Source organism: Hoplias malabaricus, chromosome 14 (assembly GCF_029633855.1).
Source record: "Hoplias malabaricus isolate fHopMal1 chromosome 14, fHopMal1.hap1, whole genome shotgun sequence".
Classification (NCBI taxonomy): domain Eukaryota; kingdom Metazoa; phylum Chordata; class Actinopteri; order Characiformes; family Erythrinidae; genus Hoplias; species Hoplias malabaricus.
In genome coordinates, this window is record NC_089813.1 from 16,922,293 (window position 1) to 16,947,713 (window position 25,421).

The 25,421-nt window shown below is 35.3% G+C and overlaps 1 protein-coding gene across 3 annotated transcripts in view; it reads left to right on the plus strand.

Annotated features, from left to right (window-relative positions):
- The window catches only part of LOC136665680 (cyclin-dependent kinase 17), a 28,422-nt gene extending 3,709 nt beyond the window's left edge, over nucleotides 1-24,713 (plus strand). The window contains exons 3-18 of one of the 3 annotated variants that reach the window (XM_066643351.1): nucleotides 4,182-4,328; nucleotides 8,055-8,188; nucleotides 8,975-9,100; nucleotides 11,322-11,378; nucleotides 11,848-11,962; nucleotides 12,084-12,178; nucleotides 12,301-12,363; nucleotides 12,863-12,986; nucleotides 13,121-13,241; nucleotides 15,411-15,508; nucleotides 15,687-15,792; nucleotides 15,876-15,918; nucleotides 16,062-16,152; nucleotides 17,092-17,169; nucleotides 17,639-17,712; nucleotides 20,852-24,713. In XM_066643351.1, coding sequence (XP_066499448.1) covers nucleotides 4,182-4,328; nucleotides 8,055-8,188; nucleotides 8,975-9,100; nucleotides 11,322-11,378; nucleotides 11,848-11,962; nucleotides 12,084-12,178; nucleotides 12,301-12,363; nucleotides 12,863-12,986; nucleotides 13,121-13,241; nucleotides 15,411-15,508; nucleotides 15,687-15,792; nucleotides 15,876-15,918; nucleotides 16,062-16,152; nucleotides 17,092-17,169; nucleotides 17,639-17,712; nucleotides 20,852-21,091 — 1,712 coding nt within the window. In that variant the 3' untranslated portion in view covers nucleotides 21,092-24,713. The remainder of the gene's footprint in view (nucleotides 1-4,181; nucleotides 4,329-8,054; nucleotides 8,189-8,974; nucleotides 9,101-11,321; nucleotides 11,379-11,847; nucleotides 11,963-12,083; nucleotides 12,179-12,300; nucleotides 12,364-12,862; nucleotides 12,987-13,120; nucleotides 13,242-15,410; nucleotides 15,509-15,686; nucleotides 15,793-15,875; nucleotides 15,919-16,061; nucleotides 16,153-17,091; nucleotides 17,170-17,638; nucleotides 17,713-20,851) is intronic. The other 2 variants (XM_066643349.1, XM_066643350.1) reach the window with 2 other exon arrangements.
- The last annotated feature ends 708 nt before the right edge of the window (nucleotides 24,714-25,421 follow it).

Below are 25,421 nucleotides of genomic sequence, written 5' to 3' on the forward strand. Positions count from 1 at the left end.
AAACATTCTGATTAATACACTCTTAAAACAAATTTCAGAAGTAGAAAAAATACTTTAATGATTTTCAGTGCTTGTTGCACATTAATTTGGGGTCTGGAGTCGTACCTACACAAAAACTGAAAGAAGTCCACCTAATCAAGTTTTGTTTGTTTGTTTATTTGTTTTTGTGCATGTGAGAAGACATGGGATAATATGCATGAAACTGCCCTCCCATTTGTGCATCTCTGTGCCATACTGACATTTATGTGAGCAAAGGCAGGGTTAAACTGTGTAAAACAGACATGAGTGGATAAATGAGAAAATCAACAAAACCAAGAGTTGAAACATGGAAGATACTTACAAAACCTGTGAAAATGAGAGTAGAGTAGGAAGGGAACCAAGCTAAAACAGAGCTTCTGTCTGCTTCTTGTAGCTTCACACTTGTGGGTGAGCTATGTGTGGCTCATTGTCATTTAAAGAACAGGCACTGAAACCAGTCATTCTGCAAAGGGCAGTATAGGCAGGGGGAAACTTATGCTGTTTTGTTTAATACATGTGGTGTTTCATCAAAATGAAATGAAACGAAGACCCCAAGGAACTGTGTTAATTTGTGATTAAGTGCTATTACATTTAATTGTCATTATAGGGCATCACACACTCAAACATTCACACAAACACACACCTATGGGCAATTTTGAGTAGCCAATCTACCTACCAACATGGGTTTTTGGGTTGTTGGAAGGAAACACAGGGAGAACACACCAAACTCATCACAGACAGTGACCAGAAGTAGTGTTAGAACCCACAACCACAGAACTCCAGTTGATAAGTTCATTGCCCTGTGTGTTTGTTTGTTTGTTTGTTTTATTGTCACTACCACAGATGGGGTAAATGCAAAAGGTACATTTAGTTGTACATTGTACAGTAACCAGTAAGTTAAATGTTTTAACTTAAAGGTAGCTACCAGGGATGTCACTAGACCCGATATACGGGGGCATATACTCAATTGTGCCCCACTAAAGTTACAAATATAAAACGTCACTTTTATCCTGAACTGCTGAGCCGAACTAGAAGACAACCATGCATATTCACTATGGGCACTACATTCCCCATGTTGCCAGCAACTTTCAAACACTTGAGCAGCTAAAACTTTAATCAGAGCCAGTTAATGAATTCATTTATTTTTTGCAGAGACATTTGTGAATATTTAAAGGAAAGTCAGCTACAAAACAGATTAATTATAGCTCATAGTGATATATTTTGGTTATAGCAACAAATAAATTTAATCTACCAAAAATTCATAATACACCACTAAAACAAAGAGTCAGATATTCCCTGCCCACAGAAAACAAAGGTAGGGACAGGTAACACCGCAAAGCTTGACAAGCTTTTTCTTCTAAAGACTTTTATGAATAATTCTAGACAATGTCTTATTTAATTTGGAGCTGCAGAAGGTATCTAGCTCTCATGTTCCAGTGTACCCCATGTGTATGTCAGAGGAATGTGGATGCAGTTTTGGCAAATGGTGCAAACCTAAGAAGATTTATACTGTTACTTTTTTATTCGTTTAAAACAGTACTCAAAACCAGAATGAAAGCAATTACTACAAATGTCTTTAGTGTTCATTTATTAATTTCTCATCCATGGCAGAGTAATGCCCAATTTAATCTTAAATCAGTTAAACTGTTCAGTGTTTAACAGGCTTTTTATTAGAGGTGCTTTTGACCTTATGACTGATTGGCAAGCAGAGGGGTGCAGCAGTAACCCTCTAAATTCTGTGTGTATTTAAGTCTTACGGAAGTAATATTGTTAAATTTCAGTTACACAAAATAGCCGGTTTCTTGTGTAGACTAAACTTGGTATTATAATCTGCCCTAAACTGTTTGAGTACAAATTAACTATACAGAACAGGAGTTGTCCACCTTTTTTAATGACTACATCACTGCTTCTCATTCAATAATAAAAGAGCTTAGTGAGGACCTCTGAGGGGAATGTATGTCTGCTCATATGATGATGGAAAAGACAATACAGCTATGAAAGGATATAAAGCTATATCATGTGCACCCAGAGCAAAGCATAGTCAAATATTAGGAGTTCCAACTTATCTCAAAAGGGGAGTTGTGTGAAGCCAAATGTGACTCTGCACTGGGAAACTGGTAGTGTGGCCATACTCATGAATCTGAGCAAATCTGGTATGAATCTCAGCATGCATTCCATCAGACATTGCAGAGTACTGGTTTCCATAAAGCTAACCTAGGAGGACACTATTTCTTCAAGTCAGGCATGCCAAAGTTGCCTAGCCTTTGCAAAGCTTATTTGGGTCAAGAAGACATGTTTTGTTCATCAGTTCTTGAATTTCCCTCAGGGATCAATAAAGTATCCATCCATCCATCCATCCATCCATCCAGTGTTTGTGTACCATTATGTGACATTTACTTGGCAAAGGATAGGAGAACCATTCAACCCAAGAACATCTCCCCAGTTAATCATGGTGGTGTTTTCAGGCAATGGGTTTCTTGAGCTACACACACCGATCAACCATAACATTATGACCACCTCCTTGTTTCTACACTCACTGTCCATAGATGGCAAAAATGACTGACCAGGATGACCGCCAGCTCATTCGAATGTCAATCAAAAACTTTAGGATGATATTGTGACCTAAAAAAAAGGCAAATGGCAGCCGAGGGGAAGTGCATGGCCAAGAGTTTCTAGAGGCAGGGTGGAAGTCATGTAAAGCTAGAATTAAGGCATTCATCAAAAAAAAGAAAAGAAATGCCAGGTTGGGGCTTATACAATATTGTGCAAAAGTTTTAGTCACCAGAGATTCCACCAGAGAGTTTTAAAAACCTATATATCTGAGCAGTAAGTTTTTATTTGCTAAAAACAAACAAACAAATAATGCCCAACATTGTAAAATCAAATAACATTGTTCCAGTAAGTGCAATATTTTGTGTGTGAATATGTTGCTTTAACTTTTTCCAAATCTCTGTTCGTTGGCAGTCCGTATTATTTGAGGTTATCATCCAATACCTAGTTTTACTGTTTAATAAATAATGATTTTAAATAATGTGTGCTGCTGATTTAACTTAATTTAAAATTCATGCAATGAAGGAGAATCTGAACATTGTTCCTCAAATTCACTCTCACCTACTACTTTATAGAATAAAATGATCTTATTTTTTATTTGTTTCATATTATTATTTTTTTTTTGTATTTACTGTGTTTATATATAAATTTATACAAGCCCCACGCTTATTAAGAAGAAATTATTTTAAATATATATAATTATTTTAGGTGCCTAAGACTTCTGCACAGTTCTGTAGATGTCGGTAAAATTTGGACAGTACCAAACTGGAGTAAGATCGTATTTTCTGAAGGGTCTTAATTTCAGTTTAGGCCAACACCTGTGTTTTTAATGATTGGACTGAGGCCTGGAGAGGCCTAGAAGCCAAAGTGACTCTCACCCACAGAGAAATTTGTTGGAGCATCTGTGATGACCTTGGGAAGCTGCAGTGAAGAGGTGGATATCTGTCTTTGTGATGCATGCATGAATCAAGCAAATTAAAAGGTTATTGTGCTCTGACAATGTTCCCCATCTCTGAGAATAGTTTATTTTTCTCCTAGCAAGGCTATGCAACAAGGTCAAGGTGTTGAAGGAGGACTATTAGATTAAAGGCGATGTTCACGATTTAGGTCAAAAGACACTAATAAAATTCACAATTTGCTAGCCCTGCAATCTGTTAGTGCACTGAAGACAGGTCTGATGTGTTTATGAAGCCCAAGCATTAATAGACATTTAAAAATTAAACAAAAAACAAACAAAGGGGTTCTTTCTAATATTGTCGCTCAAGGCAGAGAATTGGCATTTGGAGTTGATTAGACAGTGAAGAGACATAGAAATGTTGAAAGTCATCCTTCTGTGAGTAATACGGACTTATTTTTACTGTTACAGATAACTTAATATGGCCTTGTTGCCAAAGTCAGTTATCCTAACTGCATAACATAAACGCACACCAAAAGTGCTACAAAACTAAACAGTTGCAAAATAACAGATGAGTTTCTGGTAATTCAAACCCTTCTTTCAGAGGATTAGACGTCTCTTGCCTGTCTCTTTCTTTCCCTTGCATGTCCCAACTGTCGTGTATATTATTTCTTTATTTCTCTCTCTCGCTCTCTCTCTCTTTCTCTCTCTCTCTCAGAGCCCATGGTTTGCCCTGTGCCCCCACCTGCATCCCACAGTGCGCCCTCTTTCTTGCGTCAGTACGCAGGGGGTTTGGGCCGTGGTGCTATTCGCAGAGATGGCTTGGACCGACCTTACCTCTCCCTTCACCGGACTGGCTCTCTCGGTGACTCTCTGTCCCAATTATTTCCTACCTCCATTTATTTATGTCTTTCCTACCCTATTTCTTTTTTATGTGTAGTAGTATGTAAAATTTGGTCATTCCTGATAAAAGTTTGGACACATATTGTAATTGTAAAATATGCAAAATCATACCAGAATTTAAAATTGTACCAGAATGTTTAAGTATAGTAAATTATACTTAGGAATTTCTATTTTTTTTTCACTTGGACAATAAACAAAATGCACTTTTAACAGGTATGCCCAAACTTTTACATATGACAGTAGATCTACTTGCAATTGTCATTGGAGTTTGAGCGTATATGAGGGAACAGTATAAATGCACATAATTTTTTTTGTTATCCATAAATTGCAGCACATTTGTAACATAAAAAAATTACTGTAAATAACACTGCACCCGTTTATTTATCCAGGCAGTGCAGTCAAGACAAATTTACGAATATTTATAAAATTTCTGTGTTATTTAAAAAAAATAAAATCAGCCAAATAGATCATTTTAAAAGGTTTGTAGATTTTTTAGTTTCATAGTTAAAAAAAAACAAACTGCTGCCTGGTACCATTTAATACACCACAACTTGTACTGATTAGATAAATGGAAAATGTATGGAGTGTCATTTTTATTTATTAGGAAACAGAAAAGCATGAAGTAATTTATATATTCTTATACATTTTATTACCAGGTTAAGTCAAAATCTTCAGAAAGATAATAAAGTAATTTTCGGACAGTGGTGAGCATTTCCAAATAAAATTACACTGAAATGTCAGAAAAAGTGTGGTTCTTTGTCCAGAATTGGAAGTCATAATTAGGTTTACAACTATAGTTACAAATAATTTTTATGAACCACAGTATATGTTTTGTAGAATTCTATTAAATTAAACTTTTCCCTAACCCCAAACTTAAAACGCATTCTAATGCTAAACCTAATCCTAATCTTGTCCTTACGTCAAAGCCTAAACCTGATTCTAACCCCAGAGCTTAACCCTACTAATAAAGCTATTGGTAGCTGTGTTTCATCAGATTGTTAATGATTAAGTTGTATAGGACTTTAGAAATAACAACTGACTGGTTAAGAGTAGTAAAGATATACTAGGTTTAGGCAACTGTGCCATTTTAGAGAAACATCTTATTTGTTTAAGGAAAATCCTGTCTTAATTCAAGGATGATATCTTATCATGTAACATTTTTATATACACTATATTACTAAAAGTATTTGCTCGGCTGCCATTGCACATCTATGAATTTGAGTGACATCCCATTCTTAATCCATAGGGTTTAATATGATGTCGGCCAACCCTTTACAGCTAAAACAGATTAAACTCTTTTGGGAAGGCTTTCCTCAAGGTTTCAAGGCAGACTTATGAGTCAACGCAGAGCCTACACTGTTGTTAGCGTTTATACTTCTGAGCTCTGCAATTACACTGCTACAGCACTAGGGCTGAATCTCAAACATTCCTCTACACTAGTACACAATGTAATGGTGTAGTAGAATTACTTTTATAAGTCTTTAAAGTACACTATTTAGGTAGTTGGTTGTTGTAACACGCTGGAATTCACTGAGATCCTGACAATGACCCATTCTTCACAAATGTTTGTAGAAGCAGTGTGTATGCCTTGAGCTTGGCCATGGATTTAATGATTTGGATGGGTGAGTGAATACATTTGGCAGTATAGTGTAGGACAGTGATAATTGCTGTACGAAGTTTAGTCATGTTGACTAAATAGGATTGTAGAGGTAGAATTTTTGTTTCTGCAATATGGCCACTGCTGAGGGTTGGGTAAGGCTTAGAATTAGAAAATATTATACTTAGAATAAGCTTTAGGTTATCACATGTATCACATGCAGGCTTTAAAATAACCCTGGTTAACTACATATTTTGATATTCTAAAATGTCCTCTACAGGGAACAAAATTATCTTGCAACATTTAGTGCTGTGCACATTTTTTTTGTTTGTATTTACATTATATTTTACAATAAGCAAATAAACTGTAATTTTGTATTAAAACAAAGGTCTGTGTTCATTTTAGGGGTTGTGCTTTTATTTGCACCGAAAGGACCAATCAGTCAATTTGGTCAATTATTCCTTATCATATACTGACACCTAGTGGCCTGGATGTATTAGAGATTCTTTAATAAATCTAAACTTAGCAAAAAAATTAAGAAAATGTGTGTTTGGTAGATTATTTCTTTGTTGCAACAGTGGTTCTTGGCAGTAAATCTTATACAGTTGGAAAGGCTGTTATATTCCCTTTTTAATGGTTACACATTTCTAAGGAACATGCATTTGTGGGATGAGCAGTAAAAATGAGTATGTGGGCTGTGCCCATGAAAAATTGGCCAAATCTTCTCTGCCAATGCCAAATAGCTTATTCTGCCATTAACTTGTTGCTGTTGCTATTGACACTTGTTTTGAGCTTCTGGTACCCCCAGGTGCAGTACCTGTCAGCATGGGCCCTGCTATAGTGGTCAGTAGGTGTCTGCTTCAAGAATCGGCATGCCAGGTTTGACTGATCTGGATAGGGCCCATGCTATCGCAACTTCAAGCTGGTTCCGCAAAACCAAGTTGTGGCATTATTTGGAGTGAGCCCTAGTACAATCTCCAAATTGAATATCAAGTTCCATTTAACAGGGGATGTCATAGACAGGCCGCGAAATGGGCATCCCAAGAAGACCACACCCCAAGAAGATCGTTTACTCACCCTGTCAGCACTTCACTCGCTGGAAAAATGTGGCTATCGTCATTGGAGGCAATCTCAATGAAGAGAGATATCGAGATGAAATTCTGCAACCAGTGGCAATCCCATTCTGTCCTCCAAGATGACAACACTCTGCCCCACAGAGTGGGGTTTATCAGAGACTACCTCCAGAATTTGGGAGTGGGGAGGATGGAATGGCCTGCCAGCGTCCTGACCTCAACCCCATTGAACACTTGTGGGATCAGCTTGGACATACTGTTCGTGCCAGAGTGACCAAAACAACCACGTTGGCTGACTTGTGACAAATGATGGTTGAAGAATGCCATCCCACAGCAGTGTGTGACCAGGCTGCTGACCAGGCAGTTGTAGTTGTGTATGGTTTTTTCACACTTGACTGAGGCTCCTTTTTTGTTAAATGAATAAATTGTTAAATTGCCAATATGTCTTGTTTCTTCAAACTTCAGTCATCCAGTCCACCAGACACCAAACGAGTCAATGGCAGAATAAGCTGTTTGGCATTGGCAGAGAGGATTTGGCAAATTTTTTTATGGGCGCAATCCATATACTCAGCTCTATTGCTCATCCCACAAATGAATGTTCCTTACAAATGTGGCATCATTTAAAAGGTAAATTAACAGGCTTTCCAACGGTATAAGATTTATAGCCAAGAAGCAATACAACAAAGAAATAATCTACCAAACACAAATTTCCTTTTTGTGCTAAGCTTATTTAAAACAGAAGGCCTATTATATAGAGCATGAACTGATTCATTCAGGACATAAAAAGCCTTGATATATATATATAGATATATATATATATATATATATATATATATATATATATATATATATATATATATATATATATATATATATATATATATATATATATAATATAAAGTAAAATAATGTTTCATGTTTTTGGTGCTAAAATGCCTTAATGCTCCTTTTAAAAAATCAAAAATCAGGTTATATTAACAGCAGTGTGCGCTTTTTTTCTGTGTGTGCGTGTGTGTAGGCATAGTACATGAGAATGTGAAAATGGGATCAGATGGGGAGAGTGATCAGGCTTCAGGCACTTCATCAGACGAAGTGCAGAGTCCTGTCAGAGTCCGCATGCGTAACAACCATTCTCGACGGATTTCCAATGAGGTAACAGAACCTTACAGAAGCAAAATCTAACACCAAACTATATGGCCAAATGTTGTGGTGACATGTTCATCTAAAATGTCCTCTGAAATGAATGGCAGTAATAGGTTGGTTGCCCCTCTTTACTGGAATAACAAATTCTACTTTTTGTGAAGGCTTAGCCTGGATTTAATGATACATGTCTGTGGGGATCTACAATAGTATAATGAGCTCAGGTAATTATAAAGAATAATTAGTTTTAGAGCAAATAAATCTGCTCAAACCTAGCCAGACTGTTTTAAATCATGCAACATTTCCATTACTAATGCTGCTTACAAACCATAACATTTAAGGCTTTATAATATAGAATAAATCGGTTTTTCAGATAGCCTTTCTAGATTGTGAATTCTGATACCCATATTGCATAAGTTCAGCATGTACAATCTCTGTTTTAAAAGCGGAAATGGCCCTGAAGTTACCACATCAAATTCTTCAATAGATGGTTATGAAACCCTGTAACAGTTGGCTGTGTAGCACTGAAACTGCTCTCTGTAGTGATGGAGCAGACCAGACTTTATTGAAGTACTTTATCATTGAATGCAATAGAATCCTCACAGAAATGTTTCAAAATCTGGTATTTTTAACTTAATACCCCTGATTAAGAGAGAAGCTAAAGTTTTAAAATGTAACACTTGTAATGCTTATTAAATGTAATGCTTATTGCTTTTGCCTGGCAGCACTGTTTGCCTTTCCTCATTCTTATTTGTACTTTTTTTTTTTTTTTTCCCCTCCCTTCCCCTTCCACTGAAGGACATTAATAAGCGACTGTCACTGCCAGTGGATATTCGTTTGCCGGAGGGCTACCTGGAGAAATTTGCTATGAACAGTCCTCCATTTGACAAACCTTTGAGTCGAAGGTTAAGACGTGCTTCACTGGTAATGTATTTTATCCTTCTTTCTTTGTGCCACTGTTTTTCTTTCAATCTGTTTTCGTATCTATATTTCGCAACACACAGGCATTATATGATATTTACTGAAGCGAGCATGGACAGTATTGCATAATTACAACAAGTAATTTATTGTTTTTTTTTTTTTTTTTTTTTTTTTTTTTTTTTTTTTTTTTTTTTTTTTTTTTATATTCAGGTACACTAGTACTTCACAGTAGAGTGTGTTTAGTTGATGGGTTTTGTGATATATTTATAGGATAGTTCAGTTTTGAGTGATCTGTTTAAATGTTACCCATCACAATATTCATGCATTGGTCTTACATGGCTTTATAGCGTGATCTATGACCAGAAGAACAACAATTTGAAATACACTGTAAACCTATTGTGAAAACTTCCAAAGACTTTATTTCATGCAGAGGTGGGTGGCTTATTCTCTGTCTAGCAATGACCTGGTGGGGTATAAAAATTCCAGTAGGCACTGCTGTGTCCGATCCACTTGCACTGTGCAACACAAGAAAAAACACCACCACCACACCAGTGTCCTGCCGTGGCACTGACAATAGTCAACTACGTAAATCTGTGGTGGTCTGATGGGGGTCCTGAACTTGGCAGAATAGGGTGAAAAGGGGCAAGCTAATTATGCAGAGCAAATATTTGAATACCATGATGTCTGATACTTCAGACTTTGAACACTACTTGAATATGTAATATGTTATTAAATGATGTTTTCTTAAGTATATGCTTAACATTAAAATGATCAGGGGACCTATTTTACTTGGACCAAATTGTTGACCATTCATGCAGTTTTTTGAGTGTTACAGAAAATTGTTGATATGCCTATTTTTGTCTGAATCCTTAAATTTGTTGTTCAATTTACTGTGAAAAACTGAAAACTACTGATGATGAATATTTGTCATTTGTCCTCTGAGTTGGCACTGTCTCAAAAAATTTACAGACGACCGTCTGTGTTCGAGAGAGAGAGAGAGAGAGAGAGAGAGATTGAAAGGGGGAAACTGAGAATGAAGTAGATCACATGCTTCATTTGTTAAGTTGGTCAGTGGAGATGCTGATGATATAGGACACATGGAATGGAGAGAGTACATTTAGCCTCTAGTGGAAACTCAGCTGTAAGGTGGAAAAAATACAGTATACACACTTTATGCTCCTGGGTTTGAATTAGCCTAGTTTCTGACACTGCAGTGACCAATGCATTTCTGTACCCAGCAGGCACAGAAGAAAGGGAAAGAAAATTGTTGGAGACAAGGGAAGGCATGGAAAACTAGATAGCAGGGTTGAGATGCTGTATACCAATTTCAGAGTCTTAGCTGAATTAAACTAGCAGTTTCAGGACATGTTTTGAATAAGATATACGTAGTTCCTTTAAATAAAAATTGCTTTGTGTGTTTTCCCTCAATTTTTCTTTCCAGTGTTCTTGTCATATTCCTTATGGTCCAATTTATTTTCATATTCAGGTCTTGCTTAAAACAGAGACTTGGTTAATACAGTAATGATAATTCTTGGTCAATATAACGCAATTCTGCCCCAGAAAGGGTTATTTTATTGTGTTAAGGTTACATTGCAAGGTTCTGATTAGAGATTCATTACCAGGATATTTTTTGTCCCAAACCTATGCTTGGCCGGTTTTATTATTTGAATATCCAATTTATGTTAAAATTTTGTGAGTTAAGTACAGACCTTGTGCTATATTTGAAATCTGCTGCTACACCTATACACAAATATCATAGGAATATTGGTCTATCATAGTGATAGCCAACTTCATTTAAATGTCATGTTGCCCTTTTTCAAAGAGCAACTTTTACTTATTTTTTTGCCTGTGTTTATTAGCCATAATCAGAAGATCACACTGTATTGTGTTTCTTGTTTTTTTTCATTTGGCCAGCATGGTGTAAGTTTCTTGTGTAAAACATGACTGATTTTATTATTTATTTGCCAATTGGCTGTAAGTAAAAATGAAATAGATTTGACAAAATGTTTAGTGTTTTTATTTTGTATTATAGCGTTAGATTGTATAGTACACCATTTATAACCAACATTAAAGGTGTTGGCTCATAAATGTACAGAAATGTAATGCTTTATAATTAGTTAATCTCAAGTCCCTTCCTTGATCTTTAGAACAGGCTTTGATCTCCTGTTTGCAGTGCATTGATGACGAACAATGAACCATTATTGTTTTTGTCTCTCTCACACAGTCTGAAATTGGCTTTGGGAAACTGGAGACATACATCAAACTAGATAAACTTGGAGAGGTAGGAAAATAACATTCATAGCATTATTCATCTTTATTTTCATTTGTGATTGAGAATCAATCTGTCTGCTGATGATGCTAGCTGTCACTGGGGTTTTGTTTTTAAAAAGTGTATGTAATGATAAATTTGAAATTTTTATAGCAAATTTGACTAATTTAAACTCAAGTATAAATCAGCTTTTTTTTACTTGCAAAACCATTCATGTTCACTAACATGATTTAAATGCTTAAAAATCACTGTTTCCTCTCCTGCACTGCTCAGAATGAAGTCATTACAATAATGTAATAATTACCAGTAATAGTCAGTAAAAATAAAGATACATGAATGGAAAACGTTCCCATTCTGTGTTAGATAATATTTGAGAATATGTTTGATTGTTACAACTATGTTTATTAAAATTAATCAAAGTTGGAGTAATGCTAAAAGAAATTAAGTTTATAAAGAACATTCTTATTTTTTTCCTGTATAGGGCACGTATGCGACTGTCTTTAAGGGCCGCAGCAAACTGACTGACAGTCTGGTGGCTCTGAAAGAGATTAGGTTGGAACATGAAGAAGGGGCACCCTGTACAGCTATACGTGAAGGTAAAGAACATAGGGTTTTGCTTGACCTTTAACCTTTATAAAGGTATTTTACATGGCTGTAGGCATGCATAAAATAAAGCCACGTTTTCTTATAACTCTCCTTTCTTTTCTTTTTATTTAGTGTCCCTCTTGAAGGATTTAAAACATGCCAACATTGTCACCCTTCATGACATCATCCATACAGACAAGTGCCTCACACTAGTCTTTGAATACTTGGTCAGTCTATAAGTATATGAAGTGTGTGTGTGTGTGTGTGTGTGTGTGTGTGTGTGTGTGTGTGTGTGTGTGTCAATGAGTGTGGAGTTTCTAACAAACTTGTCTTTCTGATGAATACTCAGGAGAGGGATTTAAAGCAGTACATGGATGACTGTGCAAACATCATGAGCGTTCACAATGTCAAAGTGAGTTTCTGCAGATGGATATGCTTTGTTATGGAAAGATCTGCTTAAACAGGGGCACACACGCACTACTTTTTAGAGTTTTATTTTTTTCACACTCTATTTTGCTTTAATCTTCCTGGTCAATTATTACTTGTCCCTTCTCATTATAGGATAATCTCACTAAAGTTTTAATAGGTACTAACAGTGTTATTATGGTCCTCTGAAGAGGGGCGTAGTGTTGGCATATTCAATAGATAAATGGCTACAGAGTTGTAGACAGATGTATAGAAGAGGTAAGCGTCCAAAAAATAGAATTTGTGTTTATTGATTTTTGTTCTGCAAATTTATTTTGGTTTTAAGGCTGGCTGATCTGATATTAATCCTGTTTTTCCATTGTCTGACCTGTCTTAAAAATAGGTGCATGGGCGCTTTAAACCTAAAATAATTCTTATAAATCCACATAAATTATTTTTTGGTCTAATTTTATCTCTCTGGATTATTACTGATCTGTGCTCTATAGATCTTCCTGTTCCAGTTGTTGCGAGGACTAGCGTATTGCCACCGGCGTAAAGTTCTACACAGAGACTTAAAACCACAAAACCTCCTCATTAATGACAAGGGAGAACTTAAATTAGCTGACTTTGGTGAGTATACAAAGTATTGTTCTGTCAATGCCATATGAAAACATACACACCCATTATAATGTTTGACAAGTAATGTTATTGTATTTGAAATCATTGGGGTCAAGGTTTTCATGAACTGGATTCTGGTGTTGTAGGTCTTGCTCGAGCAAAGTCTGTGCCGACTAAGACTTATTCCAATGAGGTGGTCACACTCTGGTACAGACCTCCTGATGTGCTTCTAGGATCAACTGAGTACTCCACTCCCATTGACATGTGGTGAGAAACACACATGAATGCGCCTGACTTTTTTTTCCCCCTTTTTCACATAGAACACAGTGTAAAAAAAAATTAAAACATAGTTTTAATACTAAATTATTAATCGACATTCAGAAAATTTGAATGAAAACAGTGTAGAAACAAAACAGCAATGTTTATATGCTCTAATCAGGCTTGGCTGGTTGGGTTCTCTTAGTTAAAAAAATTAAGGTCTTCTGTTGAATGATGAGGCAAGTTCAAAGCATGAATGAATGGACAAGTGCCTGAAGCCACACACAAATGAAATACATGACAAAAGAAATGAATAAACAGGCTGACACACAGATGAGCTACAGTCCTAGATCAGTTATGCAAGCTACATTTAGCTTTTGTTCAAATTTCTTTACAGTAGGAAACCAAACATTACTTAACTATGGTGGCAAGAACACTGCTAAAAATAAGATTATGACTTTGTACTTTGTATATCATCAGCCCACAAGAGAAAAATGGTCTCCCCAATTAGAAATAATAAAAAAAATTATAATAATCAATTCATAAATGATTTATGATTTACCAAGACTGGACACAGTTTAAGTAAAATCTTTCTTGTTCTGTTGTCACTCCACTTTTGTCATACACAAATCTAGTACTTAAAAAAGCATTTTTATTCTAAACATTTTTTAATTCCATATCAGCAAAAAAAGACATTGCCTACTATGGATATCTCATGCTGCTAAAATTTGGAACAGGTTTCAATGTTCCATTTAGTCTCTGGTTTCTTTGTGGGTAGGAACTACACTTGTATGAATAGTTATATACCCAAAGGTGTGATTATAGATAACTGTTTATAGATGACTATATTTAGGAGCCTAAGACCAGTGAGCAGAGCACAGAGTACACCAACTGTATTTATGTATTTAAAGGGGCCTGAGTCAAACTATAATTTGTGGAATTACTGTCTGACTTCTCTGAGATTCATCTGTATGTGAATGTGAAATCATCATAGATCTACCCTCTTTTTTTTGGATTTTTGGAACATATAGTGGCTTTAGGCATTTTATATATCTTTACAAGTAGATTGTGGTTCTGAAATCAAAGTTTAGCTTTGCTCTCTGTAGCCATTTCTGTTTACTGTGTTCACTTTGCTCCACTTGAAATGAATGTACCAACATCATCTAAGACATTCTAAAAACTAAACGCACAGGCCAGTGCCGATTAGTCTACTGTTGCAGTATATAATACAAATATTTATATAAATATGTACCAGTTAATGTTTTAATGTACATATAAATAATAATAATATAAATACAAAACATTTAATTATTTAATTTTATTTCACAGTTTTCTTCATTCAAATATATGTGAATATCTGCATATGTACATGCATAGTTTCCTGTGAAATATAATTTGAGATGGAGGGAAATGGCTAGCTATAAATATACTGTCTTTTAAGTCTTTTAAAATGTTTTTTAGTATGGGGTATTACAAATAATATTCAGTCGTAAAATTACAAACTTACAGAAAACAGAAGACTGTTATATTAGCCCTTCATTATTGTTCACAGATTTGACCAAACCGAATGAAGTATGCACCATTCATTGTCTGATTCATGAAATTTCCATACTATGTTGAAACTAGTGAGATTTAAATGCAGCTTTATCCCTTTGATTTTATATTTTTTATATTGTTAAAATGACCAGGACTGCAAAATTGTGGCGCAGAAAGAAAAAATAGGCAGTAGAATAATGATTAATGTAGTGTAAAAATACATTAATTAATATTAATATATATATATATATATATATATATATATATATTAGTGTTTTTAATGATTTATACTGCATTGGCTCTATATGTTTATTATGTCTTTTAGTGGAATATGTAGTAGGTGTTTGTTTATAACAGTGAATGTGTAAAAATAATGACACCCTCTTTTGTACAGGATTGCCATGTGTACAAATTATTATTATTTTTATTGTTTATTCATGTTTTATTGCATGGCTTTATTATTGCTATTAGAAACTGTTGATATTTGTTTAATATACAAACGGTCAGTGAAAGTTACATGAACTAATGTCAGATAAGATTTGACCATACACCAGGTTGATAAAGGGCCAGTATTTATTTATTTTTTGTTATCTTTTTCCCTTTTGCTGTGTCTCTCATTCACTCATTTATCTTTGCACCTAGGGGGGTTGGTTGCATTTTCTATGAGATGATAACAGGACGGCCACTTTTTCCTGGATCGACGGTGGAGGATGAACTTCATCTCATATTTCGTATCCTAGGTAACTTAAATTAACTGTACTTCAATGCACACACAACTTATGTGGCTTGCTTGGTGTTTAATAAATATCAGGACCCTAAGTGGCTCAGTATTTTGAGATTTTTATGTTAGATATTAGATCAGGGCAGAGTTATGTGTGTTTTTTTAATCTGTTATTTTATTAAACTTTGTCTTTCTAGGCACTCCTACTGAAGAATCATGGCCAGGGGGCAGTAACAGTGAAGAGTTTAAAACCTATAATTTCCCTCTATATCGCCCTGAACCTCTTGTCAACCATGCACCCAGGTAAGTGTGTGTAATCTTTCCTTCAGCTGAAGAGACCATTGTAAAATGATATTAAAAGTTTTCTTCTCTTTCTTTGCTCACAGGATAGACAGTGATGGTCATGACTTAATTAATCAATTATTACAGGTCAGTGCACACGTTATAAATGAAACGGGCATTAAAATTTTTACTTAAACTGTGCTGATACCCTTATTGAAGAAGATACTATAATTATTGTGGGTCTAAGGGACAGTAAATGTGTTTAAGGTTTTGTGCTTGTGTGTGTGTAGTTTGAGGCAAGGAAACGTGTCTCTGCAGAAGATGCTCTTCGACATCCTTATTTCAAGAGTCTGGGAGAGCAGGTCCAGCACCTGTCTGACAGTAAGACCTACATTAACACTTGGGGAAAATATGTCATTTCATGTTTTCTGAACAATATTGCAACTGCAGTTGAAATTGAAAATTGATATTTCAATAAATTAATCTCCAGGCCATTTGTCCCTGAAGATCAGCACAGCTTTTTAGGCTTTTAGGTTTGTTCAGGCCAGTTTACATGCTCTGAGATATTATGTTAAACTTAAAATGTTTACACTTTTTCAAGCATTATAGATTTAAATCAGATTTAACAAACACATACATGGTTATCTGCCCCCTCCAGGGTGTGTTCACGCCTTGCGCCCAATGGTTCCGGGTAGACTCCGGACCCACCGCAACCCTGAACTGGATAAGCAGTTTCAGACAAAGAATGAATTAATGAATACACAGTTATCTGATGATAGGGATCTACAAACCTCATTTCAGGAATAACTAAGGTTCTTTTTAATGAGAAAAGCTACCTCTAAAAGCTGAAATTTCTGAAGATGTATTGTCTTCTGTGATTACAAGAAGCACAGAAATCAAACCTGATCCAGATTGGATTCTCTAAGTTCTGCTTATTGTAGCCAATTTTAATATCTAGTGTTAGTCCTCAGATTTTAAAGCAACGGCTTGTTAGAAAGTTGAGGGGAAAACAATAGGAACACTGCTCCCACCTGGCTTGGAGATATAATGTAAAAAATAGAAACAAAACAAATTTAAAATGAGTAGACCTGAGAATTTAAAGGGGGGAAGCCTGTCTTGTCAGAACCTCTGTCTGCTTATGCCTCCCATGTTTAAGCATACTAAGAGTGACATATGGACTAAATATTTATCCATGTTAGTATGGAATAAAATTGTGTTGCCAACTATTTTTATGATTGTTTTTTCTTGTAGTTCTACTTATATACACTGTAAACATCTTTTTGTGCTGTTTGTGTGACTATCTGCTAAATTCCTCTCCAGCTGCTTCCATCTTCTCTGTGAAGGACATCCAACTTCAGAAAGACCCAGGAAAACGTTCTATAGCATATTCTGAGTCAGGTAAGTGTGATTATAATACCGTCGTCCAAGCTTGTTTATGTTTTCTGACAATGTTGACTGGTTGATTGGGAAGATGTCCTTTTGAATCTGGAAATTAGATAGCATATAAATAGTTAAAAAAATACACATTCTCTCTTTGCTGTATGTCATGCCTTTGTGTGCGATCTACTCATGACCAACATGTTTTGACTGCATTATTCTTACATCATCGTTGATTTTGTCTAGACAAGCACTTTCAATATTCTGTGCTCCATCTTAAAATGTGCTATATCTACATCAGTCATCCTCTGTAGAAATCTGTCCCAATGTTTTCCTCTTTCTTTCATTCTCTCTCTCAAGCACATGTTTCTTATGCTTCTCTGCACCACCCTTTTCCATTTTCTATCTCTCTTTTCCTTAAACTCTGCCCAACGTGCCCTTTAAAGCGATGCCCCATAAGATGGGTCCCACGCATTTGGAATTTTTCCAGAGAGAAGGAGCAAAACCCACGTTGCATCCTGCCCCCTCTTCCCCCTCTACCGGCTGACTCATTATACCACTCTGGTAAATAAACACTCTTTTCTGTCCCTTTCTCTCCCGTCCCAGCTTTTATTGTCTCCGTCCTCTTTTTCACTGTCTTCTTAATAGTCACTGTGTAATGTTCTTTGCCTTCAGTTTTGTCACACACTTAATTGTGCCTCTTGTCTTCACTGTATACATTGCTATTCAATCTGTCCCTCTCTCTTTTCCACATCTAAAGGCTCAGCTCAGTAATTATACTCTTTTAGGTGTGCACCCACTCACATCACTTTTTATTTCCAAACGTCAGAGAAGGTAGGCTCAGTTCTCTTCTGAGTTTCTGACTATGTATATTTTGAAGCATTTTATTCAGTTGGTAAAAAATTTTGGGTTAAAATATAGGTAAAAAAAAAAATAATAATAAGCAGTAATAATGAAAGTAGTGTTTTAAATGTGTTTCAGTGTTCCATGAATAAAGTGTGTTTGTGTTTTGAAAAAGGCTACAAGTTCAATCAGATTCAAGTTACATTTGTAGGTATTTTCAAACATCAAGGAAGATGTTTTTATTTATTACATATGTCTTCATTAATTACATTTTAAATTTAAAATAATCCCTTTAATTTCTTTTTAATATCTGCTTCATCCTAAAATTATTATGCAGAATTTTGATTTAGTTTTGATTAATCCCTATTTTATTTAAGGAAAGCTGGCTAAAAGCTGTGGCTAACCTGGACAACCGACAAGGTGGCAGCAAAGCCATTTCTACATCACGTTCATTTTTCACTTTATGGGGAAAAAAAAGCACAAAACACTAAGGTGTTGTTTCATATTTTTAATTAAAAAACGTTAGATATAATGGTAGTCTTGCATGATTATAAATATTTCATTATCAAATGTTTAAAGTACCTCAAATATGCAGAAACTGCATGTTCTAACTTATAATATTACTAATAGTAAAGTTATGTCTAATTTATTTGTTAGGTGCTTTTTACAAACTGATGGTGTCACAAAGCAGCTTTGCAACCCAAATATATCAAAATGAATAAATAAATAAAATGAACAACCACATTTGAACAATTCTCTGGTCAAACCATTGGATTACAAATGCCACAGATATAAACTAGTAAGTATGGAGTGGTGGTTTGGATTGTGACAGATGCCAGGAAAGGGCAGGTAAATAGTCTCTAATCTGGACAGTTTTCCCATCAGAGCTGCACTGTATTTATGTCATGGCAATCATTATAACATGGAAAAGAGTGGAGAGATGTCATTAGTTCCTTATGGAAAACAAAGATCATGTATAAACCTGTCAACAAATATGTGTGATCAAATGTGAGATGTGGGGGGAGTAGCATCAACAACTCAGTTTACCACAGTGTCAATTAATCCCTGAATCTACAAACTTTATCTTTTGTGAAATGTTAATTACTAAAAATTCCATCAAACAAGTAAATTTTCAGTCTAGACTTAACTGAAGAGTCCAAAACATTAACTGAAAAGACAGGGGGGCTGTATATCATTGCTGTCCAATTTAAAAACCTGCATCTTCATTTTTGTGGATTTTTAGTTTACTGCATCTTCTGTGTGATGATAAATGGAATAAAATCTTTTTACACTGACTTCCATTAAAAGATAAAAATATGTTTTCTTCTCCTGTAAAATTACTATTATGGGAGATAAATGTTTTTCATTGGACAGCAACTATATGACAAAGCTTTTCCCCCTCAATGAAGCCTTTAGAATTTTTGGGAATAGTAGAAAGCCAGCTTTGTGATCTAAGTGGATGTGATGGTTCATAATAGGAAATGAGGTCTTCAGATGTATTCAGCCTTATACGTCAGTAGAATAGTTTTATAATCAGTATGAAATGTAACTGGAAGCCAGTGCTGCATTGATAGAATTAGATTGATATAATAATTTTTTCTGTTTGTAGTAATGACTCTGGCTGCACTATTCTGAACAAGTTAAACTTCACATAAGCACCCTGACAACAGTGTGTTACAATAACTGTGTATTACATGTATTAAAGGCATTAACTAATTGTTCCGCATCAGCATGTTGCATGTAAGGATAGGGCATTTCTTAACAATAGTTTGAGGATTAAGAAAGTTTGGCAAATATGGTACACATGAATAGATTGTGACTCATATGCCCATAAGCAGAACCTCTGTTTTGTCTGACTTCAGAGAAAGGAAATTATGTGACATCAAGTGTTTTAGGGATGTTTTATGCCATGCCGTCATTGATGTCATGTTTACTTATAACTGTGCCCACTGGCGGCATGTATAAAATGAATAAAAACAATCCTAAAACACTCCTGTTAATTTTGTATGATTGGAGAGTACATTGTTTACCTTTCAGAAATGATTATATTCAGTTAGGTCGGATTTAAACCAGGATAGAGCTTTTCCTTTGATTTCAAACATGCTTTCTAATCTTGCTAACCACATTCAGACCTGCACTGTAACCCAGAACTTTTCCAAACATTACCCAGAGGAGATGTATGTGTGAACGCTGTGGTTTGAATCAGTTCTGCCAGGCATTACCTGGACTTCATCACCATAGAGCTGGCGATATTCCAGCAAATTCATCAAGTGCATTCACTTCATTTACATTCACAGCATTTAACAGACACCCTTATTCAGAGTGACTTCCAAAAGTGCTTTGTGTTTGGTCAGGGTTTTATTCCATCTAATATGTATAGGTTAGAGTCTAAGCATTCAGCTCAGACACTGCCAGAACAGGGCCAGTGCTGACATGAAATGAAATAGAATGCTTTGGAATAGCTACATAAGCCCAAGGTCACGGAGCTCTTGTCAAGGATGAGCTAGAAAGGTATAAAACCCCCTCTTTGGGATGTGGAGCAGTGGAACTACTCTGAAATAATGGAGATCCATTCAATACCTTTGGGAGAGTTTTTGGAGTGGTTGTGATTCATATTTTGTGTTTGTGAACTTGTTTTCCAACATCAGCACCAGACATTAGTAATGGTCTTGTGGCTGATTTGCTTATTTCAGTAATTTCCAAATATATTTATTTTTTATTAACATAGTTAATTCAAAGTAAAAGAAAAAAAAATACATTTATTTCTGATATATATTTAATATTAAATCTGAATCATTAGTATTTGCTATTATATATATTATTGTGTTCTCCTTCTCTCTTTTTTATCTCTACCTCACAGCCCAAGGGAAGTCCCGCCGACAGAGTGTTTTGTTTTAAGGAAGAGGCTTATGTCAACGCACGTAATGCACAAACAGAAGATATCACCACATCAAAATCAAAAGAACCTAGGAACTCAACAACAGAAAAGAGAACCTTAGTTTTGCACCACAAGAAGAAGGGAAAGAGTAATGTTCGCTATGTTTTCACTAAGCAGGAATATTTACTACAATCAAGAAAAGGGATTGGAGTCTTCACATGAGAGGAATAACATACGTGCAGCTCATGAAGACTGACGAGAAGTATCTTCAGCTGCTTGTAGGGATACAGAGGTTTTATTCTTCTCTCCAAGGAGACTTCTGATGTAGTGCGTCTATACAGGAAGAAGAGACTCTGGTCTGGTTAGATATATGCTCTGTCCAGGCACAGATCAACCTGAAAGCATCTTAGGACACTATACATTCAGAAAGGGCATATTTTCCTCGTTTTATTTTTAGATTCAGACAAGAGGCTAAGCTGCTTTTTCATGTTTACGTCATATCACGATACATGCTCTTACCTACCTGTGCACTCAAACATGTAATCCACACCATGCAAGCCTCATGTCTGTCACAGGGTACCTCATTCCTGTCCATAGGTCCAACATCTGCCCACCCTGTGATTGCCTATCCTTCTATTTGGTATAAGTATGCTGGAAATGTTGGTGTTAAGTTACAGCACTGTGCAGACGTCAGAGACCACTCTTCATTATTTAATGTCCAGTCAAAGCTGTCATTAAGAAAATTTGGATTTTTTGTTTTGTAAAATGTGTTTTGTTACTTCCCTTGAATTTTTAACCAAAAAAAAAAGTTCCCATGTTTTCTCTGAACAACATGATTTGTATTTTCTAAATATAAACAAATTTAGAATTTGATACCTGCAACACCAAAAATGTTTTCCTACACCCTAAAACTTGGACTTAACTGACCACAGCACCTATTTCTACTGTCTTTTCACCAACAGGACTAAGTGGCTTCGCATAGAACTGCCTATACAGACTATAGAATCTTTTCACAATAGATTGTGAAGGCCATAAACCCATTTTTTTTCCCTCTTTTGAAAATCCTCTCATGAAATTTGGCACAAAGAGCTCATGGCACATCTTCACACATTTTCAACAAAGTCTTTGTCGGATGCTCTTTATACATTTATATTTTCTTTGTTTATAGGGGATTCCTAAACATATGACCAGAATCTTTTTTTTTTAATATTCTAATGTCTACCTCTTCTTTTGCTCCTGTCCCAACATTTTTGGATTGTGTTGCAGGGTTCAAATTCAGGATTTGCTTACATATACATGATACACTCCAGAATGTCAGGCAAAAGCCTGGATATCTTTACATCTATCGGTTAAATAAGATTTCAAGATAATTAACATGTCATTTATTCTAGTTTTTATTGCATTTGACTAAAATTCTCCAGAAATGGGGTTTTTACATTTTTTTCTATTCTTTTGTTTTATATTTGATTGTATTACACTGTTTTCAAGACACTTGCCTTCTGTTTTTCAGTGAAATCTGCAAAGAAATCTTGCCATAAATTCTGTCTTAGTATTCAGTCCAGGTATTCCCTAGGACGTTAAATAATTTTCATGCCTGGGCTCTCGGGTCGTTGCTCCGTTGTTCTGAGAACACCAGCAGCTTTTCTTTTTAGTCTGCTTTCCTTTCTAAGTAATTAATTCCTAAGTGCTGCGCTTTGAGTGAATTATCTTTTATCAAAACTCCTCATAATTATGCCTTGGATAATCAGTCAGTTCAGTGTGATGGCAGTTTTGACTAGAAATTAAATCAGTGAAGGTTGGCCGTCTCTGACTTTTGTACTGATATTATTTTCAATTGCATTACGGTCAGATGTTGCCTTTTCATATTTGCAGTATACATCCTTGACCCCCTGTCTCACCTGTTGATATGGACTAACTTTTGGCACCTTATGAAAGTTAAGCTCAGGCTGTAATCTGTAAATATAGTAAACGACTCACCTTGGAGGACTGAAAATAAAAAAAACACATATGCCATGAAATTTCAGAGGAAAGATGATTTGTAATGTGGAGTATATAATTATAAACACAAACGTGACTGCTAAATGGGAAAATGTGCATATTCTAGCATGCTCATTGGATGAATTCAAGTATTACACCTCTAAATATCCAGACCAGAAAGGGTATTACAGACTGAAGAGTGTTATGCTACTTTATAGTTTTCAGTAAGTGGTGATAGGAAGATGAATATGGTAAGCTATAGACTCAACTTCTCAACTAATTCCAAACATCAACCGTTATGTTAGATAGAATTGTGGAACACTCCACGTTATCTAGTTTATCACTGTTGAGTGAGGAAAAAAGAACTGTACTGGTTTATTTATGTGCAGTAGTGTAGCACTGTGTGATCAAATAGCATAGCCAAGGACTCTGGATGCTGTAGTCTGGTGGAATGAAAATCAGGAATTGGAACCTTTCGTAGGCTGAAGCCACAGAAGCAGCACACTCACTACACTTACATATATACTATATGCCATCTCACAACACTGTTAAATTTGTTCTTTTGCAATACTTTAATAATTTAGAAAATAACTTTAAAAATTACATTATTAATATTTTTGTCAGGCAATAGTCAAAAATAATACTTGATTCACTACACACTACTAAATTATATTACACTCTTCACTGGTGGTTGCCTTCCCACACTCTGGAGTTCACATGGATTGGACTTGCAGAAATGTGTCAGTTTTCAAATAAATAATAACTGAAGTTTGAATATGTGCATGGTGACTGTACAGCTCTAAATCCTGTAAATCCAAAACCTGTTAATTATGTTAAAAGTCTACAATGCCACATTACTAATGAAAGTTTGATTGTGTTTTACTATGTTTTTAGAGATTGACAGGTTGTTGTTGTTATTATTATTTTGCTCTTTATAGCTTGATGATGAACAATAACTATAAGACAACTGTATAGCATGGAGATATTTAAGTGTCAAATGTGGAAAGAAAGTCATCCAAGCATACTGAACTGCCCAGTGTTGACTTCACAAGTCCCTGAGGAAGTATTGACTAGCCTTCACACTCTCAGCTTGATAGCATTGAGTGATTTGGGGAAGAGGTAATGAGTGTGTGGAATTGGCAATAACTAAGGACTGTGGAGATAATTAGTTAAAAAAGAAAAAACTAAAAAATTAAAAAGGCTTATTTATTTATTTGCACATTTTACAAAAGGTTAAATCCAGGTTTTTTGGTGGGTTGTGGGATTAGTCAAGAGATAAAGAAAGATCATTTGTATTTTCAGTTTTCAGCATGTTTAAGATTTGGGAATATTTCTTCTCTTGTGTTTACAATTTTGAAAGGCTATGTCTTTTCTTTCTGTGTGTGTGTGTGTGTGTTTTTTTTTTTTTTTTAAACCATCAGGCTGAACCATAAACAACAGAATTTCTAATGGTTCAAAATAGTTTTTTTCTTTAATAATTATATTTCAAACACTGAGATGGACTGTGTTCAGCTGTTAATTTTTACTTGAATTTCTGAACTTATGTTTACCACTTCCATGCTTCATTACATTTATTGCTGTAGGTAATGCAGACAAAGCAGAATTGTGTTGGTACATGCTTTCAAACTGGTTTGTCTTAATTCTGTATGTTATTTTTGTAGACATTTTACAAATGTAATAAGAAAGCCAGGAGTGCTGCACTTTAGAAAAATTCAGACTTCATACAAGTTGGAATTCTAGTTTCATGTATATTTAAAAATTTTCTGTAGTTCTTGTTTGCTTGTACTAATTTGAAATCATGTCTTCCTTTAAAAGTTGGACATTCAGCTTATAACATGATCAACTGTTTAAGGCTACTGACTCTTAACTCTCACCTCTTTTGTGTGTGTAATGTGTGCTGTCTGTCTTGAAATAACAGTATCGCCCAAATTAATTCCTATAACGTTATAACATATTTAAAGCTACTTAACAAGCCAGGATATGAATGTCAAGTATGTAATCTTTTAGAACTTGAGAGATGATATAATTCATCTGTTCACTAATCAGTTTAGTTTACTAATTACCAGTTCACTAAAAACAGGATATTCACACCATCTGGCAAAAGATTTGTGGACTCCTGCTCGTTCATGTAAGATTTTTCCCCGGTTTTTGGATGTGGTAACAGATTCTAAATTTCTTGGGATGTTTAGACTATATTTTGGAACATTTCTGTGATGGGTTTCACCCACAAGCACATTAATCATGTTAGATTTGATCCACATTTTAGATAGCAAACATCACTCCACCTCAAGTGTTCAGTTAAAACTTGACATGCATACCAACATGCATAGCAAGCAACTGCTCCAAAGCTTTCCATTCAATTATATACATTTTCCCCAATCTGTGTATGAAAGCCTGTGTTCAAAATGGCTCCATCTTAAAGCAGCAAAATTCACAAACTACAATGGTCCACTTTTAGATATATAGTGTAGAAGGCGACTGATACATAAAAGCTTTGCCAAAGAGCAGATATTTTCTGATAAGCTTATTCTAAAATTAAATAGAAACCAGCATCATTTGACTAGGTTTTACAGCA